The sequence below is a fragment of the Microplitis demolitor genome, chromosome 8 (assembly GCF_026212275.2).
Source record: "Microplitis demolitor isolate Queensland-Clemson2020A chromosome 8, iyMicDemo2.1a, whole genome shotgun sequence".
Lineage (NCBI taxonomy): Eukaryota > Metazoa > Arthropoda > Insecta > Hymenoptera > Braconidae > Microplitis > Microplitis demolitor.
In genome coordinates, this window is record NC_068552.1 from 18,162,161 (window position 1) to 18,181,456 (window position 19,296).

The 19,296-nt window shown below is 30.4% G+C and overlaps 4 protein-coding genes across 4 annotated transcripts; 1 reads left to right on the top strand and 3 right to left on the bottom strand.

Moving 5' to 3' along the window:
• Positions 1 to 3,119: 3,119 nt before the first annotated feature.
• On the bottom strand, positions 3,120 to 9,672 carry LOC103578686 (protein germ cell-less). Its single transcript, XM_008559838.2, has 8 exons — positions 9,171 to 9,672; positions 8,202 to 8,325; positions 7,751 to 7,847; positions 7,027 to 7,396; positions 6,658 to 6,930; positions 6,183 to 6,401; positions 5,283 to 5,373; positions 3,120 to 5,205 (listed from the first exon to the last, which is right to left on the bottom strand). Exons 1-8 carry the CDS (start codon positions 9,314 to 9,316, stop codon positions 5,074 to 5,076), a joined length of 1,452 nt encoding a protein of 483 aa, XP_008558060.1. The 5' UTR covers positions 9,317 to 9,672; the 3' UTR covers positions 3,120 to 5,073.
• Positions 9,673 to 10,314: 642 nt separating this feature from the next.
• On the bottom strand, positions 10,315 to 14,293 carry LOC103578688 (endothelial zinc finger protein induced by tumor necrosis factor alpha). The gene is made up of 9 exons (XM_008559839.3): positions 13,965 to 14,293; positions 13,527 to 13,894; positions 13,340 to 13,449; positions 13,126 to 13,271; positions 12,807 to 13,061; positions 12,209 to 12,439; positions 11,758 to 12,132; positions 11,524 to 11,675; positions 10,315 to 11,109 (listed from the first exon to the last, which is right to left on the bottom strand). The coding sequence occupies exons 1-9, from the start codon at positions 14,289 to 14,291 to the stop codon at positions 10,935 to 10,937; spliced, it is 2,139 nt and encodes a 712-aa protein (XP_008558061.1). The 5' UTR covers positions 14,292 to 14,293; the 3' UTR covers positions 10,315 to 10,934.
• A 440-nt stretch (positions 14,294 to 14,733) lies between these two features.
• LOC103578689 (probable glutamine--tRNA ligase) lies at positions 14,734 to 18,129 on the top strand. Its single transcript, XM_053741480.1, has 6 exons — positions 14,734 to 14,825; positions 15,289 to 15,490; positions 15,590 to 15,894; positions 15,951 to 16,171; positions 16,241 to 17,901; positions 17,962 to 18,129. The coding sequence occupies exons 2-6, from the start codon at positions 15,380 to 15,382 to the stop codon at positions 18,010 to 18,012; spliced, it is 2,349 nt and encodes a 782-aa protein (XP_053597455.1). The 5' UTR covers positions 14,734 to 14,825; positions 15,289 to 15,379; the 3' UTR covers positions 18,013 to 18,129.
• On the bottom strand, positions 18,117 to 19,069 carry LOC103578690 (parkin coregulated gene protein). Its single transcript, XM_008559841.1, has 4 exons — positions 18,968 to 19,069; positions 18,596 to 18,908; positions 18,359 to 18,508; positions 18,117 to 18,277 (listed from the first exon to the last, which is right to left on the bottom strand). The coding sequence occupies exons 1-4, from the start codon at positions 19,067 to 19,069 to the stop codon at positions 18,117 to 18,119; spliced, it is 726 nt and encodes a 241-aa protein (XP_008558063.1).
• Between the last annotated feature and the right edge of the window lie 227 nt (positions 19,070 to 19,296).

The following is a 19,296-nucleotide window of genomic DNA, read 5'->3' on the forward strand; positions in this document are numbered from 1 at the left end:
AATTGAGTCGGACGGATCACGCGTCTGTTCAGTAAATTTAAAAAAAACTGCCAGACTATTTGAAAAAAAAAAATAAAAATAATAAAAAGCTTTGTCGCTTTTGTCGCAATATTAAATGAGAGAGTCTAGTCGTTAATGCTAATTTAATTAGACCGATGGTAGTTCGGGGGAATTTAATTCGTTAAATTGATTAGGAATATTTAAAAAGTATATATATATATATATATATATATATATATATATATATATATATATATATATAAATAATTTAAATTACGAGGAAAGAAATGTTTATATTAAAGATTTGGAACACCAATGACCTTTTATTGTTCGTCCAATTGTTATTATTATTGATTAGTTTTTTTGAGCTAACGTCGTACCTCAGCAATTGAAATATTGTCTACCTGCAATAATTAACGAGAGCAATGAATGATATTTTAGGCAATTAATTAATTAAAATTAAAAAAATTGATTTTATTAAAATATAAATAAAGTTTTAAAATATTTGGAAGAGTTGGATTTAAATCGTGATATTAAGGAAATATTTAATCCATTAACGCTCATAGTAAACTCTGAAAATTTTTGAGGCTGGAAAAAAAAATTTAACTTACGAATATTTCGTCTTTATTGAAATTCTCCATCGAATTTTTATTAATGAACATTTTAAGTTAATAATAATGACTTATTTAATAAATTCAAAAATATCTCTGTCGAGTTAATTATGAATTTTAATGGATAAAAAAAATGAAAGTGACTAATTGATTAAAATAAAATTAAAAGTGATAAAAGCAATGATTTTACTAAAAATAAAATTGTGGACTTAATAATTATTATAATTAATTGTTACGGTGTACATAGATGTTCGCTTAATATATCAGCTAAATTAGGTGAGGTCATCTCTTTTTTCAGAGAAGCCTTCGAAACGACGTGACTGCATCGGCGAGATTTTTCTTTGTCTATTGTAAGAATTTGTAATTTACAGTTCCCTAAATTAATTATTTAATTTTCTTTAAATTATAATTTTAAGTGTTTTAGGTGTGTTATCTTCCAATAATTTTATTTAATGAAATTTAGTTTCCAAGTATCCGCTAGATGGTTTTGTTTCAAAGCGTTCTCCCATGTGGAGTAGAAAGGCGGCCAAATAAATATGCTGGCAAATAATTGTTAGATGTGACTGTCAATAAATATGATAATTAAGGGCATTCTCAGACCCCCCTCCCCACTTTTTAAAGTATTCAATAATTTTTAACTGTCAGCTATTAAAATAATATTAATTAATTAAACAAAAATTACTATTTTTCCAAGATATGGATTTTTGAAAAAATTACATAAAATTGTTAATAAATTTTAGCCTACTAAATTTGACATTTCGAATTATAATATTGGCATAAATATTTCATTAAAATTTATTTACCAAATTTTGTTTGACTCCTAATTGATAATAACTAGAAGTAATTTTTTTTAAAAATCTATACCTCGGAAAAATTATTGTTGTATGAAATGTTATGGTGTTATAAACCTCACAAAATTGAAATAAACGGAAAAATTTCTGTGGCCATAATAAAAATGACAGCGATTTTATCACAAATTACTGCAATACTAATATAAAATTTCAAACGAAAATAATTTTCCGCACAATTTTTTTGTCGTTTTTCTAATAAATGCTTTAATTTTTTTTAAATTAAATATCTAAAAGATCATTACGGTTATGACAGTTACAGTTCATTGAATATTTTTAAGAAGTTGGGGGGGGGGGGGTATTGACTGAGAATTCCCTCAATGGTATATATTTATAAACTATAAATTAATTTTCACTGTTGTTAAGCTATTTAGTAGTAAATAAAAAATTATCAATGAAAAACAGCTCAAAATTATGCCAAAAGTTATGTAATCTATAAAATTATTTGTTAAATAATAAATTTCTCGTCGAAACAGTCGCATATGCCTTAAAAAATTTAGCCTGTAAGATTTAGATATTAAATGAGAAAAATAAAACATTAAATATCATTTTATTGTAAACTTATTATTATATATATATATAGTACGAATTAGATCCGTTTGTTGATATTTCTTGAATTTTTGAACCGATCGACAATTATGTGGCATTCTATTGATACTATGTTGATGGTAAAAAAAAACATATCGTGCTAGTAGATTATCATAATTAATAAACGTATAAAAATTTGTTTTTTTTTTTTTTTTTAATTTAATTTACGAATAAAGCGTTAGAATTTTGAAAATAATTATTTTCATAAAAAACAAAGTGGGAATAACGAGATGAATATTTTGTATGGAATATATTTTTGAATAAATATTAAAAGTGAATGTGAAATTAATATGGTGAAATAAAAAAAAAATTGAGTATTGTAATACTTGTAATAATAATAATATATATGTGTCATGAAATAAATATATTTAAAGCAGTATTTTTTTTCATCATTTGTGCGGTATCAAAAGAATGTCAATGTTTTATCGGAGAAGATTATTTCTAACGATAATTATAAAATTGTATAAAATAATACACGAAAATCAACATCATGTGTAGGAATGATTTACTAAATAAAGCGTTGAATGATTATGAAAATTATTGTGTCATTATATATGTTCCCTGTCTATTAAAAAAAGAATATTCATACTCTCTATTGTCTGATTATTTTCAACAGGAGCAAAGTTACGGGCCACTTTTCATGAAAATACATAGATAGTGTCATCTTCATTTATCTTCATTCATTTTCATATGGATCCGAACTCAAAAAATAAATTTTTCTAAAAGCTTTTTTGAGTTTTTCCTACTAGAGGACATCATAATGAACAAAAAACGTTTATGTTGTGATGGGTTATTCCTAACAGATTCAAAGTTACGGGCTACTCTTCATAAAGAATCATCTCCGCCCATGTCTACTCATCTCCACCAAGACTTATACGGCTTGAAACTCAAAAAGTAAATTATTCCTAAGACTTTTTATGGTCTTTACTACTGGAGGACATCATAATGAACAAAAAACGTTTATGTTGTGATGGGTTATTCCCAACACGAGCAAAGTTACGAGCCGGTTTTCAAAGAAGTATATGCACTAGCGTCATAGTTCACAATGAATAGACTTAATAAGTAAATGAAATTAATATTAAATTTTATTTTATGAAATAAAAATATACATCTCAGTAAACTTTTTACATGCATTCGTTGGTTCTTCAAATTTCTCCAGACCGTACGACTATTTTATTACTGTATAACTTTGTATACATAAATATTACAGGTACAAAATACAAAGTCACAGCCTCGGGATGTTGAAAATCAAAAGTACTGTAAAATGCAGTTGTTACAATTTCAAGTAAATAAAATAGCTGTCTATAAATTCCAACGGTAATACATTTTAACAATTTATATTATTACATATATATATATTATATCTATTACCAATTGTCATTGCCAATAATCCTCTCAAACGTCTACGCACCCTCATAATATACGTAATATAAAAAAATATAAGTAAAGGACATATCAAAATCCATAAAAAAAGCCGTTAATAGTTTATGTGTAATGACAAATATTTAATATGACTTACAAACAGTAAATATTTATTTGCTATCATCTACAAAGGCACCTTTTTAATGATTGATATAATTATTTTTCCGAGATAATTAATCAAAGTAGTTATCAATTTTACTGGAATGTTTCATTTTTCATCTTAATTAAATTCTCAAATCACTATAAAGTAATTTACTTCAATGTAAATAATTATCAATTTCTATAAATAAGTCGTAATATTTTGAATAAATTAAATTTCAATTATTCATATTTTATGGCACTAATTTAAATAACGACTTACTAAAATTTACTACTGAAAACTTTTAAAAATATTCCGAAAGGAAGACTCGTTTATTGAAGTAATAAAGATTTTTTCGAAAAAATTTTGCCAAAGTATTTTTTTAGAGTTGCAGTCATTAATTTTATTTTATTATTTTGCTACGAGTAATTTAATAATTAATCGTGAAATGGAGAAATTTTTTGAATATTGGCCATGATTTAATCATTTGATATTTGAAAATATTAATCCTTACAAATTGCATCGCTTATTGAAGACAATTTCAGACAGTGCCCCAGCTTTTAAAAATTTTTAATGACAACTGTCAGAAACGCATCAAAATTTTATCAAGTAATTGAAAAGAGGACAATTTTGCCGCGAACTTGAATTTTAAAAAATTGGTTACAGTTGACATCAATCGGGAGGTAAACGAAATTTGAAAAATAAATTTCAGTAAAATTCTCAACAATTTTATAATTCAAATCTTCAAATTTTGTCGACCAAGGGCCAGTTTTTTTACCGGATTTATTTTCAATTCAAGTTTTATTTATTATCGCCGGTATATTTATATATTATTAATATATAAAGACTGGATAAAAACAAACCTGGTTGGAAAATCTGGCCCTAAAATTTACCCAACAAATTTTGTTTGACTCCTAATTGATGTCAACTGTAAGTAATTTTTTTTAAATTCTACACCCGGCGAAATTTTGTTTTTTAATTAAGACTTCAATTTTTTTTTTTTTTTTAATTAATTAATTGATAAAATTGTAGTACTCTTATGAGTCTAGTCATTGAAGATTTTCAAAAAGAGGAGGCACTCTGAGAATGGCCTTAATCTATAATTAATTGAAGGTTAAACTAACGATTTAATTAATGAGACTAGAAATCTACTAAAAATAGTCGAAAGATTTTTATAAATAGAGAACTAATAGATTAGTAGAGAAAAAATTAAACTTAGTGATTTATAATATATATTATAAATAAATAAATTTAGTAATTAATTTTAAATCGCTATTATTTATATAATAATTAATTTAAATTTAAATCTTCATGTCTTACGCCCTCGTGATTTATTTTTATTCATAAATTTAAATTTAATTAGCTGTCCGTTTTGAGACTTTCAAGACTAGATTAATAAGGAAATCGTGAATACATGTTCCCAGCACTTTAGTACTCACATTCTTGATTTATATAAATATATATGTATTTATATATATATTTTGATTAATTAATCATCGCTGTTGTTATTTTTTTCAAATTCAAACTACGTAGCGGACAGCGAGGCAATACCACTCGGTTTTTCTTCATCGGATTTTGAAAAAGGCGTCACGACTTGCATATTTACTGATATATAAAGTGGATAAGTTAATTGTTTATCTAATGACATAACTTGTTTCTAAAAGCAAAAAAATATTAATTATTAATAATTAATAGTTCATACATTGTTTAAATTTAAAAATAATTAATAATTACCTCTTCATTTTTGTGCAGAGTTAATCTTAATACCCCTGAATTTTGACTATGTTTTATTTGTCTCTGTTCATTTAATGAAAATAAACAAACCCTGAAAAAAAAAAACAATTTTTAATGAATTTATAAGATAAATCTGGCTTTTAATCAAATAATAATTCAATGGATTCAAAATAGCCGAGTAAGAAAATCAATAGCTATTTTATTAATAAAATATATAGGAGAGAAATACTGGGGTACTTTACTCTACTCGATATCAATTAATAACTGGGTATAATTTTTACAATTTACAAAATTAAATTATAATAAATAATAAAATGTAAAAGTTAAATTTAAAAAACTCCTTGGCCCTTTTTCCCCGATCGATTATTTCCCACTTGGTAATTAAATCAAGCTGATCAAAGTTAGCAAGGGCTAATAAACCCTTTGAAATTAATATTAGTTTTAAAGTAATTAGCTCAGTAATTACTCCATAGTTAGAGATAACTTTCATTGAATTATTTCGTCGAGTCATAGTTTACTAGTCTGCTTATTAAGTTAATTCTATACATGCAATTAATATTAAGTTAATTTTTCCCTCTACAACTACTTTAACTTCCTAGAATTTATTAGGCTTAAAGTAGTTCATTCGCGACCTACAGCTTGCTTTTGCTTTCTCTTTCACTTCATATCACTTATATTAGTTTTTGAAAAGATTCTTAATCCGATCTGCTGCATATTAACTGTGTGCACTTTAATTATTAATATCTCGCTTAACAAACGGTCAAAAATTGTAATTTTTAAAAACTACACGCAGGACATCTTTGATTTCATACTTCAATTACATGAAATTTTTATAAAAAGTAAACTTGCGAGTGAATTTCCTTAAATTTAATTAATTAAAAAAAAAAAATTAACACATACCTAATAATAATATTACGTTTACTGTGATTAGCACTAATATGATTAGCATCCATACGATTATTTCGTCTGATCCCGAGCGATGTGGTGTCAAGATAAACAACCAGATCCAATCCAAATTGAAACGCCGTCCATCTCCAAATATGTTCTCCAGCTTTCTCTATACACCTCCCACACCTGAAACATTCTTCCGCAAATTCTTCTTCGTTCATTTGCTTGGGTCTAAAATTACACAAAAAAAAAACTTTTAAAACCTCACACGTATCAATAACACAGTAAATATTATCTGATCCGACAAAAAAATATCAAAATGTACCCAGAGACAATCGCTTGAAACGGATATAGGACCGAAATATTGAGAACGGTGTCGAGTAATCTGAGACAGGGAAGAGGAAGGATAAGAGTTACAAACAGTCACTGGGTTTGGGTTTTAATGAAAAAATAATCAGTAAAATAAAAGCACAGGAGACCCACTTACCCACAGTCAGCGTCTTTGTCAGCGTCAATTCGCAGCAGATGCAGCCACTGCTCCTTATAGGCATCATGTAGCCATTCAGCGGGTATCAGATTATCCCCGTTCAATATTTTAACATCTTGATCATGCAACAACAGATATTTCATACGCAAAGCTTTGAATGGCTCTGCGTATTCTTTACCCTCTGCTGTATCAAACAGTGCCTTTGTCCACGTATGCTTTTTAAAATACTCGTCCACTTCAGTTTCCTCTTTATTCTGCATGTGAATAAACAACCTGTCAAATAAATAAATAATTAAATTAAATTAAACCGCCAATTGAATTAATTTCTCCATTACAAAATTGATGACTGATAATGTAAATTAAATTTACCATACACGCAACATCATATATATACAAAATTCCGTCTGTATAGCGACCAGTTCCGGGCTCTTAATCAGTTCCACCATCAACTCGGGTGTTATTTCCTTCAAAAATCCAGGATACCGCGATCCGTAACCGAGTAAATTAACTTCCAGCCAACGCTTCGCTGCAGTTTTAACAGTAGGCACTCCATAAGACACCGCTGCATTGTAATAAGGCACCACTGTCTTTATATTTGTCGTCTCTATCATTATCTCAGTGCACTGATCTATGAGACCTTGCAATTGAAAGAGTGTCGATGTCGCTAGTATTGAAATAACATTTTTAGGTTCAATACTAACTTCGTCTTGGTAAAATGATCCTAGTACTATTGACAATGCTGTAAATATATATAAATATGTATACATGTATGTTTTTTTTTTTAATTAATCGTGAGGTAATGACCCAAATAAAAGCCAAGAAAACAAAGTTTACAATTGAGGTAATTAATATAAATAAAACCAATAGAGCAAATATTTTACATCCATATTTTATGGATACAGCCGTAAAAGGTAAGCGGTTTCTAAATTTAGATAAGTGGGTCAATCACAGTAAGACGTGTGAATCTACACAACAAAAAAAACTTTCACTTTTCAATGCTCCGTAACATATTTACTTAAAATTTATTTGTATTATTTTTATAACTCTATTGACTTATTTAATTATTTAATTTTAAAATTTTTTAAATTCTTACAGTCAAGAGTTATGTTGGAGTCGGTTATTTCAACCGGTACAAATTTTTGATTCGTCTCTTTCCATGATCCAGAAAACATGCTTGCGAAATAAGGGCTCTGTAACATTTTAAATTTTATTTTTAGTTTAAATCTCGGGGCTGGAAAAAAGATATCGTTAATATGAATATCGTTTTGTCTCTTATTTAGTGAGACTTTAAATTTTAAAAAAATATTTACTTATTAATTTAATTGTTTGTATATTTTTTTTTTACTTTCAGTCACTGGGTAAATTTTCAAAAAATACGTTATTGATTTTTTTAAAATTCAATTTATAGTTTTTTCTTCGCGAGAAAAAATTAAAAATGATCCCAAGTATTAATTTTTTAGTAAAAGTAAATTTCAAATTTTTAAAAAATTCATAACTAAAATAAATTAATAAATAAATAATTGGGAAACAAAAAATAAAAGTACCTGGCTTATATAAACTTTGTGCAATCGCCATGGTCTTCCTAGCATATAAACAGTTATATCACTTCCTTTTTCTTCTTGAAATAACGTCTTGTAAATATACTGTGCAGTTGTTAGCAACTTTCTTCTGCAAAAAAAAAAAGTCATCACATTATTATTATTTCTACAAATAAAAATTCGTTATCGTTAAAAAAATAAAGCCGGGTTATAAAAAGTGTAAATATATATCCACATATATTTTTTTTAATAACGTCATAAAAATGTAAACATTATCTAAAAATTTTTAAACTTTTATCAGCGTGTAGTAACAATGTCGTAATAAAAAAATATTTTTCTTTCAGCAGTTCAGGTATTCCATGAATAGAACAATCACAAGCACGTATCGCACATCAGACATGATGACATCATCTGGTAAAAAAAGAAATGTCTCATCCTGTCGATAGCCATGAATACAAATTAACCATATTATTATTTACAAACTAATTATCCACCATTACAACGTTCATATTTATTTTTAATAATAAAAATTACGTTGCCTGACGTTCATTATTTTATAAAAAGTTGCTATGATAGTAAAGTTAGCAGACATTTGAGTTTTTAAAACTTTTAAATAATTAATTGAAATGTTTTTAAACTAAAAATAAAAAAATCCATGTTTAGATAATTCAAACTACAGTACATGCATTTTTTAAAATTTATTTTTTTTAAATATAATTTAAAAATTTTTGTCTGCTACATTTACACTTGTGAAGCTGCTATCGACTGGATGATCACTCGATCTATAAATACAAATATAATTAGTAATTAATTTATATGAATTTAATTGGGGAATTGAAATTCATGATAACGGATGCCATGATGACGATAATTTAATTAATTAATTAAGTACTCGGGTGGTATTTTTTAGATGATGGAGTCTAAGGAATGGAGAATACTAACAAATAATTTAAATTAAAAAATAAAATTACTTACTTTTTAGGAGTTTGAAGAGTTTTGTCAATGAAATCTGAATCCGAGTCACAGTCATCTTCTTCGATGCATTTTCTTTTGCGTCCACGATAAACAGAATTGACAGCAGAGTTTGACATAGATGCTATTTTACTCACATAACCACCCATTTTATGTATATGTTTTTTTTTATGATAAATTTATGCAGTTGCTGATAAATATCAGCTTGATAAGTGATAAATGATGAATAATTCAAAAAAAGTATTTCCAAATGTTGATTATTATTTGATGTCATGGAAGTATAATTATCTTAGCCAGCATGGCTCGATAGAGTATTTTAAAATATCGGAGAAACGTTTTTAAAATTATCAAGTTGCTGGAAGTCTCTGCACCAAAATGTAAACATTTTGTGGCAACCTGCGACGCACGGGGCAGCAGCTGTTGAACACCCACACACTTAAATTATCGTACAGAATATATGCATTTCGTATGTATACACGTGTTTTTTTTGCTCCTGTGTTTTACGATGCGCAAATGGTGTTTTTGTTTTTTTACTCCAGCTGATATGATGTGCGTTTGAATGTTCCGCGCGTGCGCGAGCTGTCACGCGGGAAAAATTAAAATTTTAAATTGTGATACTGAAGTTAGCCGGCTAATAATTTTTGGATTTTTTTTATAAACGATAAATTAAAAAAAAAATATTTTTAAAAATTGCGCCTGTAGTTTTTTAAATTTTCTACACGTTAATTTTTTTAGTTTTTTTTTTTTAATTGGTTGAAAACAAAATTCAAAAGTTGTCAATAGTCTGCTAACTTCAGGATTATTTTTCAATGATACTGAAGTTAGCTGACGTCTAGTAATTTTTTAAAAATCAATAAATTATAAAATAAAAATATTTTTAAAAATTGCACCTATAGTTTATTAAATTTTGTACATGTATATATTTTTAGTTTTTTTCAAATGTTTTATTAAAAATATGTAAGTATAATAAATATCTTGCCAGTAATTGAGTATTTTTAATTTAATTCTTAAGTTTTTTATGAAATCCAGTTAAAATGTTTTTGTTTTATAATTTTTGAGATTGAAAATCAAAATTTGAGATTTAATAATTCAAATAATAAATTTAAAAAAAATCATTTATTATTTATTATAACAGTAATAAATACATATATATTTATATTATTTTCTTCCATCATGAAATTAAATATTTATCGGTATTGTCAACATCGAGAATGGAATGAATATATATATAAAGTCTTATTATCAACATTAGACACATCTTAAGTTAGAAACCATGTTTTCAATCAGTTATATATATATTTATAAACATTATAATTTAAAATATTTTATATAAATCAACTTTCGGAGCACGAGGGAATTGATCAATACTTATATGCAGTCATTAAAAATATAATCTAGTATTTCCCGCGCACCCACAATCTTTACAAATTATATTCTTTTATCAAGTCGCTATATTTATCAAAAATATAATCTGTCCTGCCTGATTCAACCAACATCTTATATATATATTATTTCTTAGTCATATTTCCACTTCAACTATCAACAATTTACCATTAGAAATTATTAGTTGCAAACTCCTGAAATGAGTTAATTAATTACTTAGTTTAAATAAAAAGAAAAAAGTAAATGATAAAACTTGAGATCTTCGCTTAAATAAATAATTCGATCAACAAATTTTTAAATAGCTAAAAAAAAAAAACAATAATTTTAATAATATGAGTCTTAAAGTAAACGGCTGCGTTCCTGAGTTCAATTATTAATTACTAATTATCCTGTTTCATTTGGATGACTTGTTTTAATATGATGAGTAAATGTATACTGGGTTGTAAAACGTTCTTTGCAATATGGACACTGGTACGGCATCACCGGATGCGCTGATCTCAAATGCGCTACTGCTAAATCTCGCAACACGAAGGGAGATTTGCATACTCCGCACCGGTATCTTAAAAAATAAATAATTCATTAATTTTAATTAACTTAAAATCAATTATTAATAATAATAACTAAGTATTTTAATTTTGGTAAATTTAGTCGAACTCCATTAACTCGGACCGTCTACAGAGGAGCGGAAACTTTTAAAATTTCCGAGTTAACGGATGCCCTTTCGTTCTTAAAAACTCAACTATAACGCATGCGCTCTTACATCTACATGTATGATGACATATAAATATACAGACACATACAAATGTATAGCATTGGGTGGGAGACAGCGTAGCTCATAATGGGGGTCAAGATTCAGGGGAAGTTCTGAGATAATGGAATCCGAGTTAACGGAGTTCGACTATAAATTGAATGGTATAATAAAAAGTAATGGTGGTTCAGTATGGGAATTAGAACCAGATCTTTTGATATTTACCCCCCAGCAGTTTTAATGAGCGTTCTTTTTAATGGCACAGTATAATTTTGTTCTTCAATATTAACATTAGGCTCCACCGAAGACGGCACAGTAGACGGTTCCGGTTTCAATTTAGGCATCGGCTTAATTTCATCACTACTAGTATCCTGTACCTGTAGATTCATAATTAAATAATCAAATTATCGTTAATAATTCGATGAATTAATTTATTTAAATTTAAAAATTTAATTTTGCCTTTGGCTCGATGTGTATCCTGATATGTAAATTTCTCAACTGCGAAGTATCAAAGGTCGACGGGCACTTGGGACATTTATATTTTTTGGTTTCATTCGCTGCTGGTGTTGTTGTAATGGTGGGTTTAGTTGTCGAAGAATCCTTGATCGCGGTTGATTTAATTGACGGATTTTTTCGACCGAAAGAGGAGACTCCGCTGCACTGATGAGTAATAAGTGAAAGTTCTTTAAAGAAAATTTTGTCACACTTTGCGCACCGATATGTGCGATCGACAACGTGAATTTTTTCATGACTTTCAAGCTGTGATTTATCAGCAAATGATTTATTGCAGACGGAACACTCGTAGGTAATTACTTTTGCGCGTTTATGAGACAGCTAAAAAATAATAAAATAATAATTAATAATTAATTATTTACAAGTATCATAAAATTTAATTATTACAAGTCACTACCTCATGCCTCTGTAATTGCCATTTTTCTCTGAAACTTTTTTTGCAAGTACTGCAATTAAAATTCTTTGTTATTAAATTATCCGAGTGTGTTTGCAGATGATTAAGCATCGTCGTATGATCATTGAACCATTGTTGACAAATTCCACACCGCGCGACATTCTTCGCATTTGAATTCAATAGCGCGTTACGTTTTGTTGGTCTCTCATCAGCCATTTCGTTGTCATCTAGAGTCTAAAAAATAAATTAATAAATAAACACCCGCTTCTTTCAATCAATCCATCGAAGAATTCAGAGAAGTTGGAGTGGGAATGAATCTGAATGAGAGTCTGAGTAATAGAGGTGATGAGAGCAATATAATGGCTAAGGGAAATTTAAAAAATAAAAGGGGAAGGACAGAGATAAATGATGGAGGAAAGACAGAGAAGAGAGACATGTGATTGAAGTATTTATATTTAAAGTAAAAATATATATATATTTAATGTATGTAATAAAAGCAGTCCTATTTCAAAACCACCAGTCAGTAATATACTGAATAAATAAATAAAAATGTATCAACCCATCGAAAAACAATCGATCAATTAAAAAAAAAAATATTTACTTCAGAAAAAGTCCGACAAAGATCCTTGACTTTAACTTCTCTCGCTTTCCTCGCTTCTCTCTCATCATTGAGCGCTTCTTCTTGCTCAATAGTACTGACTTCCGGTATAATAGAAGGCTGCTGATTATGTTCACCCAGTTTATGCGCAGCTAATCTTATAAATAAACCAAAAGATCTACCGCAAATATCACACTTGTGTTTCTTGGGCTCGTGAGTCCGCATATGATTCGACAGCGCACTTTGTTGGGTGCAAATCTACAAGCAAAACAAATTACATTAGCAACTACTCAAATTACACACCTGGAAGTAAATAAAATACCTTGCCACACGTAGGACAAACGAGATTTTTAATCCCATCACTGGGCTCCCGTTTAAATCCTTCCAAGTCCGCGTTTACTTGCATCAAACTGCCGTTCATTTGCTGGTCATCAGCTTTGATCTCATTTCTATGACTGTGGTACACTTCTGCGATAAAAAAAAACCAATTGCTCCTGATAGCAACACTTTAAACGTACAATCATTATGATAATTACCTTCATGATGAGTTAATTCTCCAAAACTCTTAAAAATAATCAAACATTTCCCACACTCATACTTCCTGGGACAATTAAACTGCATGTGTTTCATCAAACTCTCTTTGCTCCTACAAGTAATTAAATAAAATACCATCAATAAAGTTAATTTACATCAAATAATTAGTTAATTAATGAAGAAAATTACTTGTAGTAACTATTGCATGGTGAGCAATTCCACTGAGAGTTTTTAGTCTTTGGTGATCCATCTTTGCAATCATTGGCAGTCAAGTCTCCTTTCAACACACGTTCTAAAATACTAGTTTTTTTATCATCATCATGACATCCATTTTCTTCAACTAAACCCAGAACATCAACAAAACTTTGCTCGCTGTCCCCAACTCCAGATTCAAAATCCATTTTTTCAAATCCGTCTGTCGGCTCTTCCTTTATTTCAACTTCGCAGGGTAATTCCACTAGAGGTTCTAGAGATTCTTTTTCCACCGGGGACTGTGTTCTCACTGGCAGTGGAACCAATGGCGGCGGAGCTCTTTGTTTTATCATACACAGCTGGACCTGCATCAAACACCAGCAAATAAATGAATAAAATAAATTATTTATGACAATTAAATAAATAAATAAATACCTGGCATGGATCAGGAGAATTAGACATAGCATCCAAAAATATCTTTACCGTATTTGAAGTTTTATTAGCCAATAATTTAAAATGCATGCTCTTGTAAACATTAAGACAGTACTCCCGGAACTCATAGACATCGTCCAGCCTGGCAGCACAAAACTGACATATTTTTTTAGGCAGTGGGTCACTTTTGTACACCATAACTGGCAAGCAAACCCGTAACTTTTGTGCAACTCGTCTACGGACGCCTTCATCACCAAATATATCAAACATGTCAGTTTTATTTTCCGAGCACAACCGGCATGAGTGCTCCCAGTCCAGCATCGGGGCCATATTTATTTACTTGCTCACTAAATATATAATTAAATATAAATCAACTCAATATATAAAATAAATAAATCCGCAATATTGTCATGCAGAAGCGAGCATTTAAAATTAAGGTTATTCGGCTCAGCTCGGAGTTATCAGTAAATATTGGTGGTTAAATATCACAACTGCTATCAGCATTGATGACATTCTGGTTAATGACGATAAATTGTTCGGGTAATCAATAAATTATATTTTGTCACACTAGATACTGATAGTGAGCGAGTTTTAGATCAGCAACATTACAGCTTTTGACTTTCACTTGACATCACTTCTAATATGTATAAATATATATAATAAAACTTAACCACTCATATATTTATGGACAATTGGACATTCCACCGAGCCACCATTCAATTTTTTTTATTGTTCCCGAGTCTTCTGGGCCTTCAGCTGGTTCTGTTTTCAGTTCATGACCAGATCACCACATTGCTAACCCAGTGCAAGTGTCTGAGGAACTTATCAAGTGTAACGACATCTGGATCTGGGATTCTGCTCTTGGTAAATTAAAGAACCGGTTCCTGCACCTCATTAATACCAATACTTTTTAAATAATTATATATATTTCCACACACTAATTGCATTATTATTATATACATTGTATATACATTCACTTACACATTTAATTTATAACCATATATTATATATGCATGTATAAATATACATATAAACACATACATTTATATATATGTATTTATAAATAATTTAAAATAGGGGGTATGATAAAATATTTAAATAAAATATTTTTTCTGTATGACACTTAACTATTTTAATTTTTATTGCTGTCATTAAAATTAGAAAAAAAATTTTTAATTTTTAAATTTGTAAATTAATGACTGATTTTAATAATTTATAATTATATATATAAATAAATATATGATGTAATTTAAATTTAAAATTAAACACTTTCCATGTGTTTGGACACGTGAGCAATTTTTTTAACCTCTTACTGTTTGTTTTTTAGCGTCTGGCAAAAAAGTCCAGCTGGAAATTTATTTAAAAATTTAAAAATAATAATTTTTGAATTAATTTTGAATTTGTAATTAATTACAAATATGGGAGAGCTGGAGTTACTTAAAAACACTATTGGTTTAAGTGAACAAAAAGCTAAGGAGACTTTAAAAAATGTCCAGGTTACTAAGAATTTGATGACTTGTATTGCTGAGGTAATTAATTTTTTTATTATTATTATTATTATTATTATTATTATTATTATTATTATTATTATTATTATTATTTTGTAAGTGTAACTGAATTATTTTAAGGCTGAGAAACATGGAAAGATTGATAAAGACTCGGGAATTTTGTTGTATCACTTGGCCTCGAAGATCAAGGCACAAATAATTGATAAGTTGGCTTTTGTGTCTGAGTATATTGTCAAGAAAAAGTTGGACACTACTCAGCGAGTTGATGCTGCACTGAGTTATTTGATGAGCAACATCAGAGATAATGTTGATGTTAAAGAGTTTGAAGATGCTTGTGGAGTCGGAGTTGTTGTCACTCCGGAGCAGGTTGAGGCTGAGGTTGAGAAATGCATCAAGAAGCATTTGGAGGAAATTAAAGAGAAGAGGTAGAGAGATTTTATTGATGGGTACTAGGTGGGATGCTAATTGTCGTTAATTGCAGGTATCGATTTAATTCTGGTCCGCTGATGCAAGAAGTGAGGACTGCATTGAAGTGGGCGAGTGGCGAGTCTATTAAAAATGAAATCGGGGTGCAAATGATTGATATTCTGGGTCCCAAAACCGCCGAAGACGAAGCGCCGGTTGGTAAAAATCAAAAGCAAGCTAAAGTTAAAGTAGATAAGGAAAAATATGTTAAAAAAGATGACAAAAATGATAAGAAAGGTATATAATTTATTGATACTTTTAGTTTTGTTGTTTGTAAATAAAATTATTGGTTTTTTTTTTTACAAGAATCCAAAGCTGCTGATGACAGTTCAAGTGACTCAGCGAAGACAATAAGCGAGTTGATGAAAACAAAAGTACACTTTCATAAACCCGGTGAAAATTACACGACAAATGGTTACATTGTGACACCAAACACTCACAGACTACTAGCCGAGCATTTGAAAGTAACTGGCGGCAAAGTAAGAACGCGATTTCCACCAGAGCCCAACGGAATTCTCCATATTGGCCATGCGAAAGCGATAAATATTAATTTTGGGTACGCAGCAGCCCACGATGGCATCTGTTATCTACGTTACGATGACACGAATCCCGAGAAAGAGGAAGAGAAATTTTTTACTGGGATCCGTGACATGGTCGGGTGGCTGGGCTATGAACCCGCGAAGATAACGCACTCGTCTGATTACTTCCAGGAGTTGTATGAACTAGCAGTGAAGCTGATTGAGAAGGGACATGCGTATGTTTGTCACCAGAAGAGCGAGGAGATGAAGGGGTTCAATCCTCCGCCAAGCCCCTGGCGCGAACGTCCAGTTGCTGAAAGCCTCCAGCTGTTCGAGGACATGAAGAACGGAATGCTTGAGGAGGGAGAAGCCACTCTGAGGATGAAAGTGACATTGGAGGAGGGTAAGCAGGACCCAGTAGCATATCGGATCAAATATACTCCACATCACCGGACTGGTGATAAGTGGTGCATCTACCCGACTTATGACTTCACTCATTGTCTTTGCGACAGCATTGAAAATATCACGCACTCACTCTGCACGAAAGAGTTCCAGTCCCGTAGATCCTCGTACTACTGGCTGTGCAACGTCCTGGATCTTTACTGCCCAGTCCAATGGGAGTATGGTAGATTAAACATCAGTTACACGGTCGTGTCTAAGAGGAAAATCGCTAAATTAATTGACGAAGGGATCGTCGCTGACTGGGACGACCCCAGGCTGTTCACTTTGACAGCTTTGAGAAGACGCGGATTCCCAGCGGAAGCTATCAACAACTTCTGTGCGCAAATGGGAGTCACTGGAGCCCAAGCTGTCGTAGATCCAGCGGTCCTCGAAGCTGCTGTTCGCGACGTTCTCAATAACACGGCACCTAGACACATGGTCGTAATTGATCCTATCAAAGTCACGATTGCAAACTTCAAAGACAACTCACCGACCAAAATTGACGTTGCCGATTTTCCTACTGATCAGGCGAAAGGCCAGCATTCAATTGCCTTCGACGAAATTGTATACATCGAAGCCTCGGACTTTAGAGAACTAGAGGAAAGAGGTTTCAGACGATTGACTCCCAAGCAGCCGGTGGGTTTGAAGTATGCAGGAGTAGTTTTAACTCTTCAGAGAATTGAGAAAGATGCCGCTGGAAAAATTACCGGTCTGGTGGTGCGCCAAGAGCCGGTCAGCGACAAAAATAAACCCAAGGCTTTTATCCACTGGGTCGCCAAGCCTAAACTAGCTTCCGTGCGTCTCTACGAGCGATTGTTCAAACACAAGAATCCAGAGGATACCAATGAAGTTCCCAATGGTTTCCTCAGTGACATCAACTCGCCGAGTAAGAGAGAAGTCGTCGGCTACATCGACACAAGTCTTGAAAGTATTTCCAAACCATTCACTCAGTTTCAATTTGAACGAATCGGTTTCTTCTCTATCGATCCCGATACACGTCCAGGAAAGGTAATTTATTTTAAATACCAATAAGTTATTTATTTATTTATTTATTTAAATATTTTTCAGCTTGTCTTCAATCGGACAGTGACACTTAAAGAAGACGCGGGAAAAGTATAAATTACAAATTGAATTTTTAAAAAAATTATCAATCAATAGCTTTTGTACCAATTAAATTAATTAATTAAATTATTGTTTTGTATGACGTACAATAAATAAAATAATTAATTCATCATACATGACTCATAAGTAGGTACCATATATTTAATATTTATAAATGCATCTTCACCGCCATATCTTTCTAATACTTCCAAAGTCTCTTGAATTAAATCCGCTGGATTTTCCCCTCGTTGTTGGGAATAATCAATACCTTCTCCAAGATTAACTGCATTTAAATTAATTATTATTTATTAATTAATTAAAAATAATTAATGTCTTTATTAAAAGTACAATTATCAACAATTACCATTTCTATCTTTAAGTAAATTAGGAATCGGAAGAATTTGTCTGAAGTACGGTACCAAAGATTCACCAACACAGTCAGCAGATCTGACGAGCCGCTGGAGCGCTCGCATTGTCGTGCAAATAATTTCCGGTACTTTAGTATTCAAAGCATCTGCAATAGTATATTATTACCATATATATATTTTTATTACTGTTTTTTATCAGAAGCTAGAGTGGCATGCAAATATCTGACTATAACTTTTAATGGGTATAATTAATTGTGGAACGACCGGTAGTATTTTGGGACCCCCATGTTCCAGCATGTCTGATATTCCCTGTTCGACTAAAAACTTGTATGGGTGCTCGGTTTCAGTCAGCCCGTCGAAGAACATCGGCAAGTAGTGATGGAAATCCAGTTCCTCAATGTTTACCTTCCAGGTTATTGATGACGCGTCATTTTCTATGGATATCGGAAACAAACCGCGCTCGTAGAACTTACGAAAGTTTGACGGTTTTGGCGGATTCGGCTTATAGAGACCGCACTTCGGAGGTCTTGCTACCACAGTATTGTCCTATAATTTTTTATTTTATAATTAATTAATTCATTTTTTTAAAAAATATTTTTATTTACCTGAAGAGCCTGAATTGTAAAGGCTGGAACAACTCGAGGTTTTTTTTTATATTTGGGATTATTTTTACGTATCTCTGCCCAAAATTGATGTTGATTAACCATTATTAATTCTAATTAATTAATTAATTTATGTACATTTAGTTTATAAAACTAATAATTGTTTTACGAGTAATTTTGCTGGTAGTCTATTGTGAACTCATCAGCTTTAGGTCAAACAAACGGTTAGCAACCATAGCAACCTACACGCACTGCGTCATAGTTTATAATTAAATAAAATGTTGCAATTTAAATTTGGTAATTAATTATTACAAGACTATCAGATGTCATTT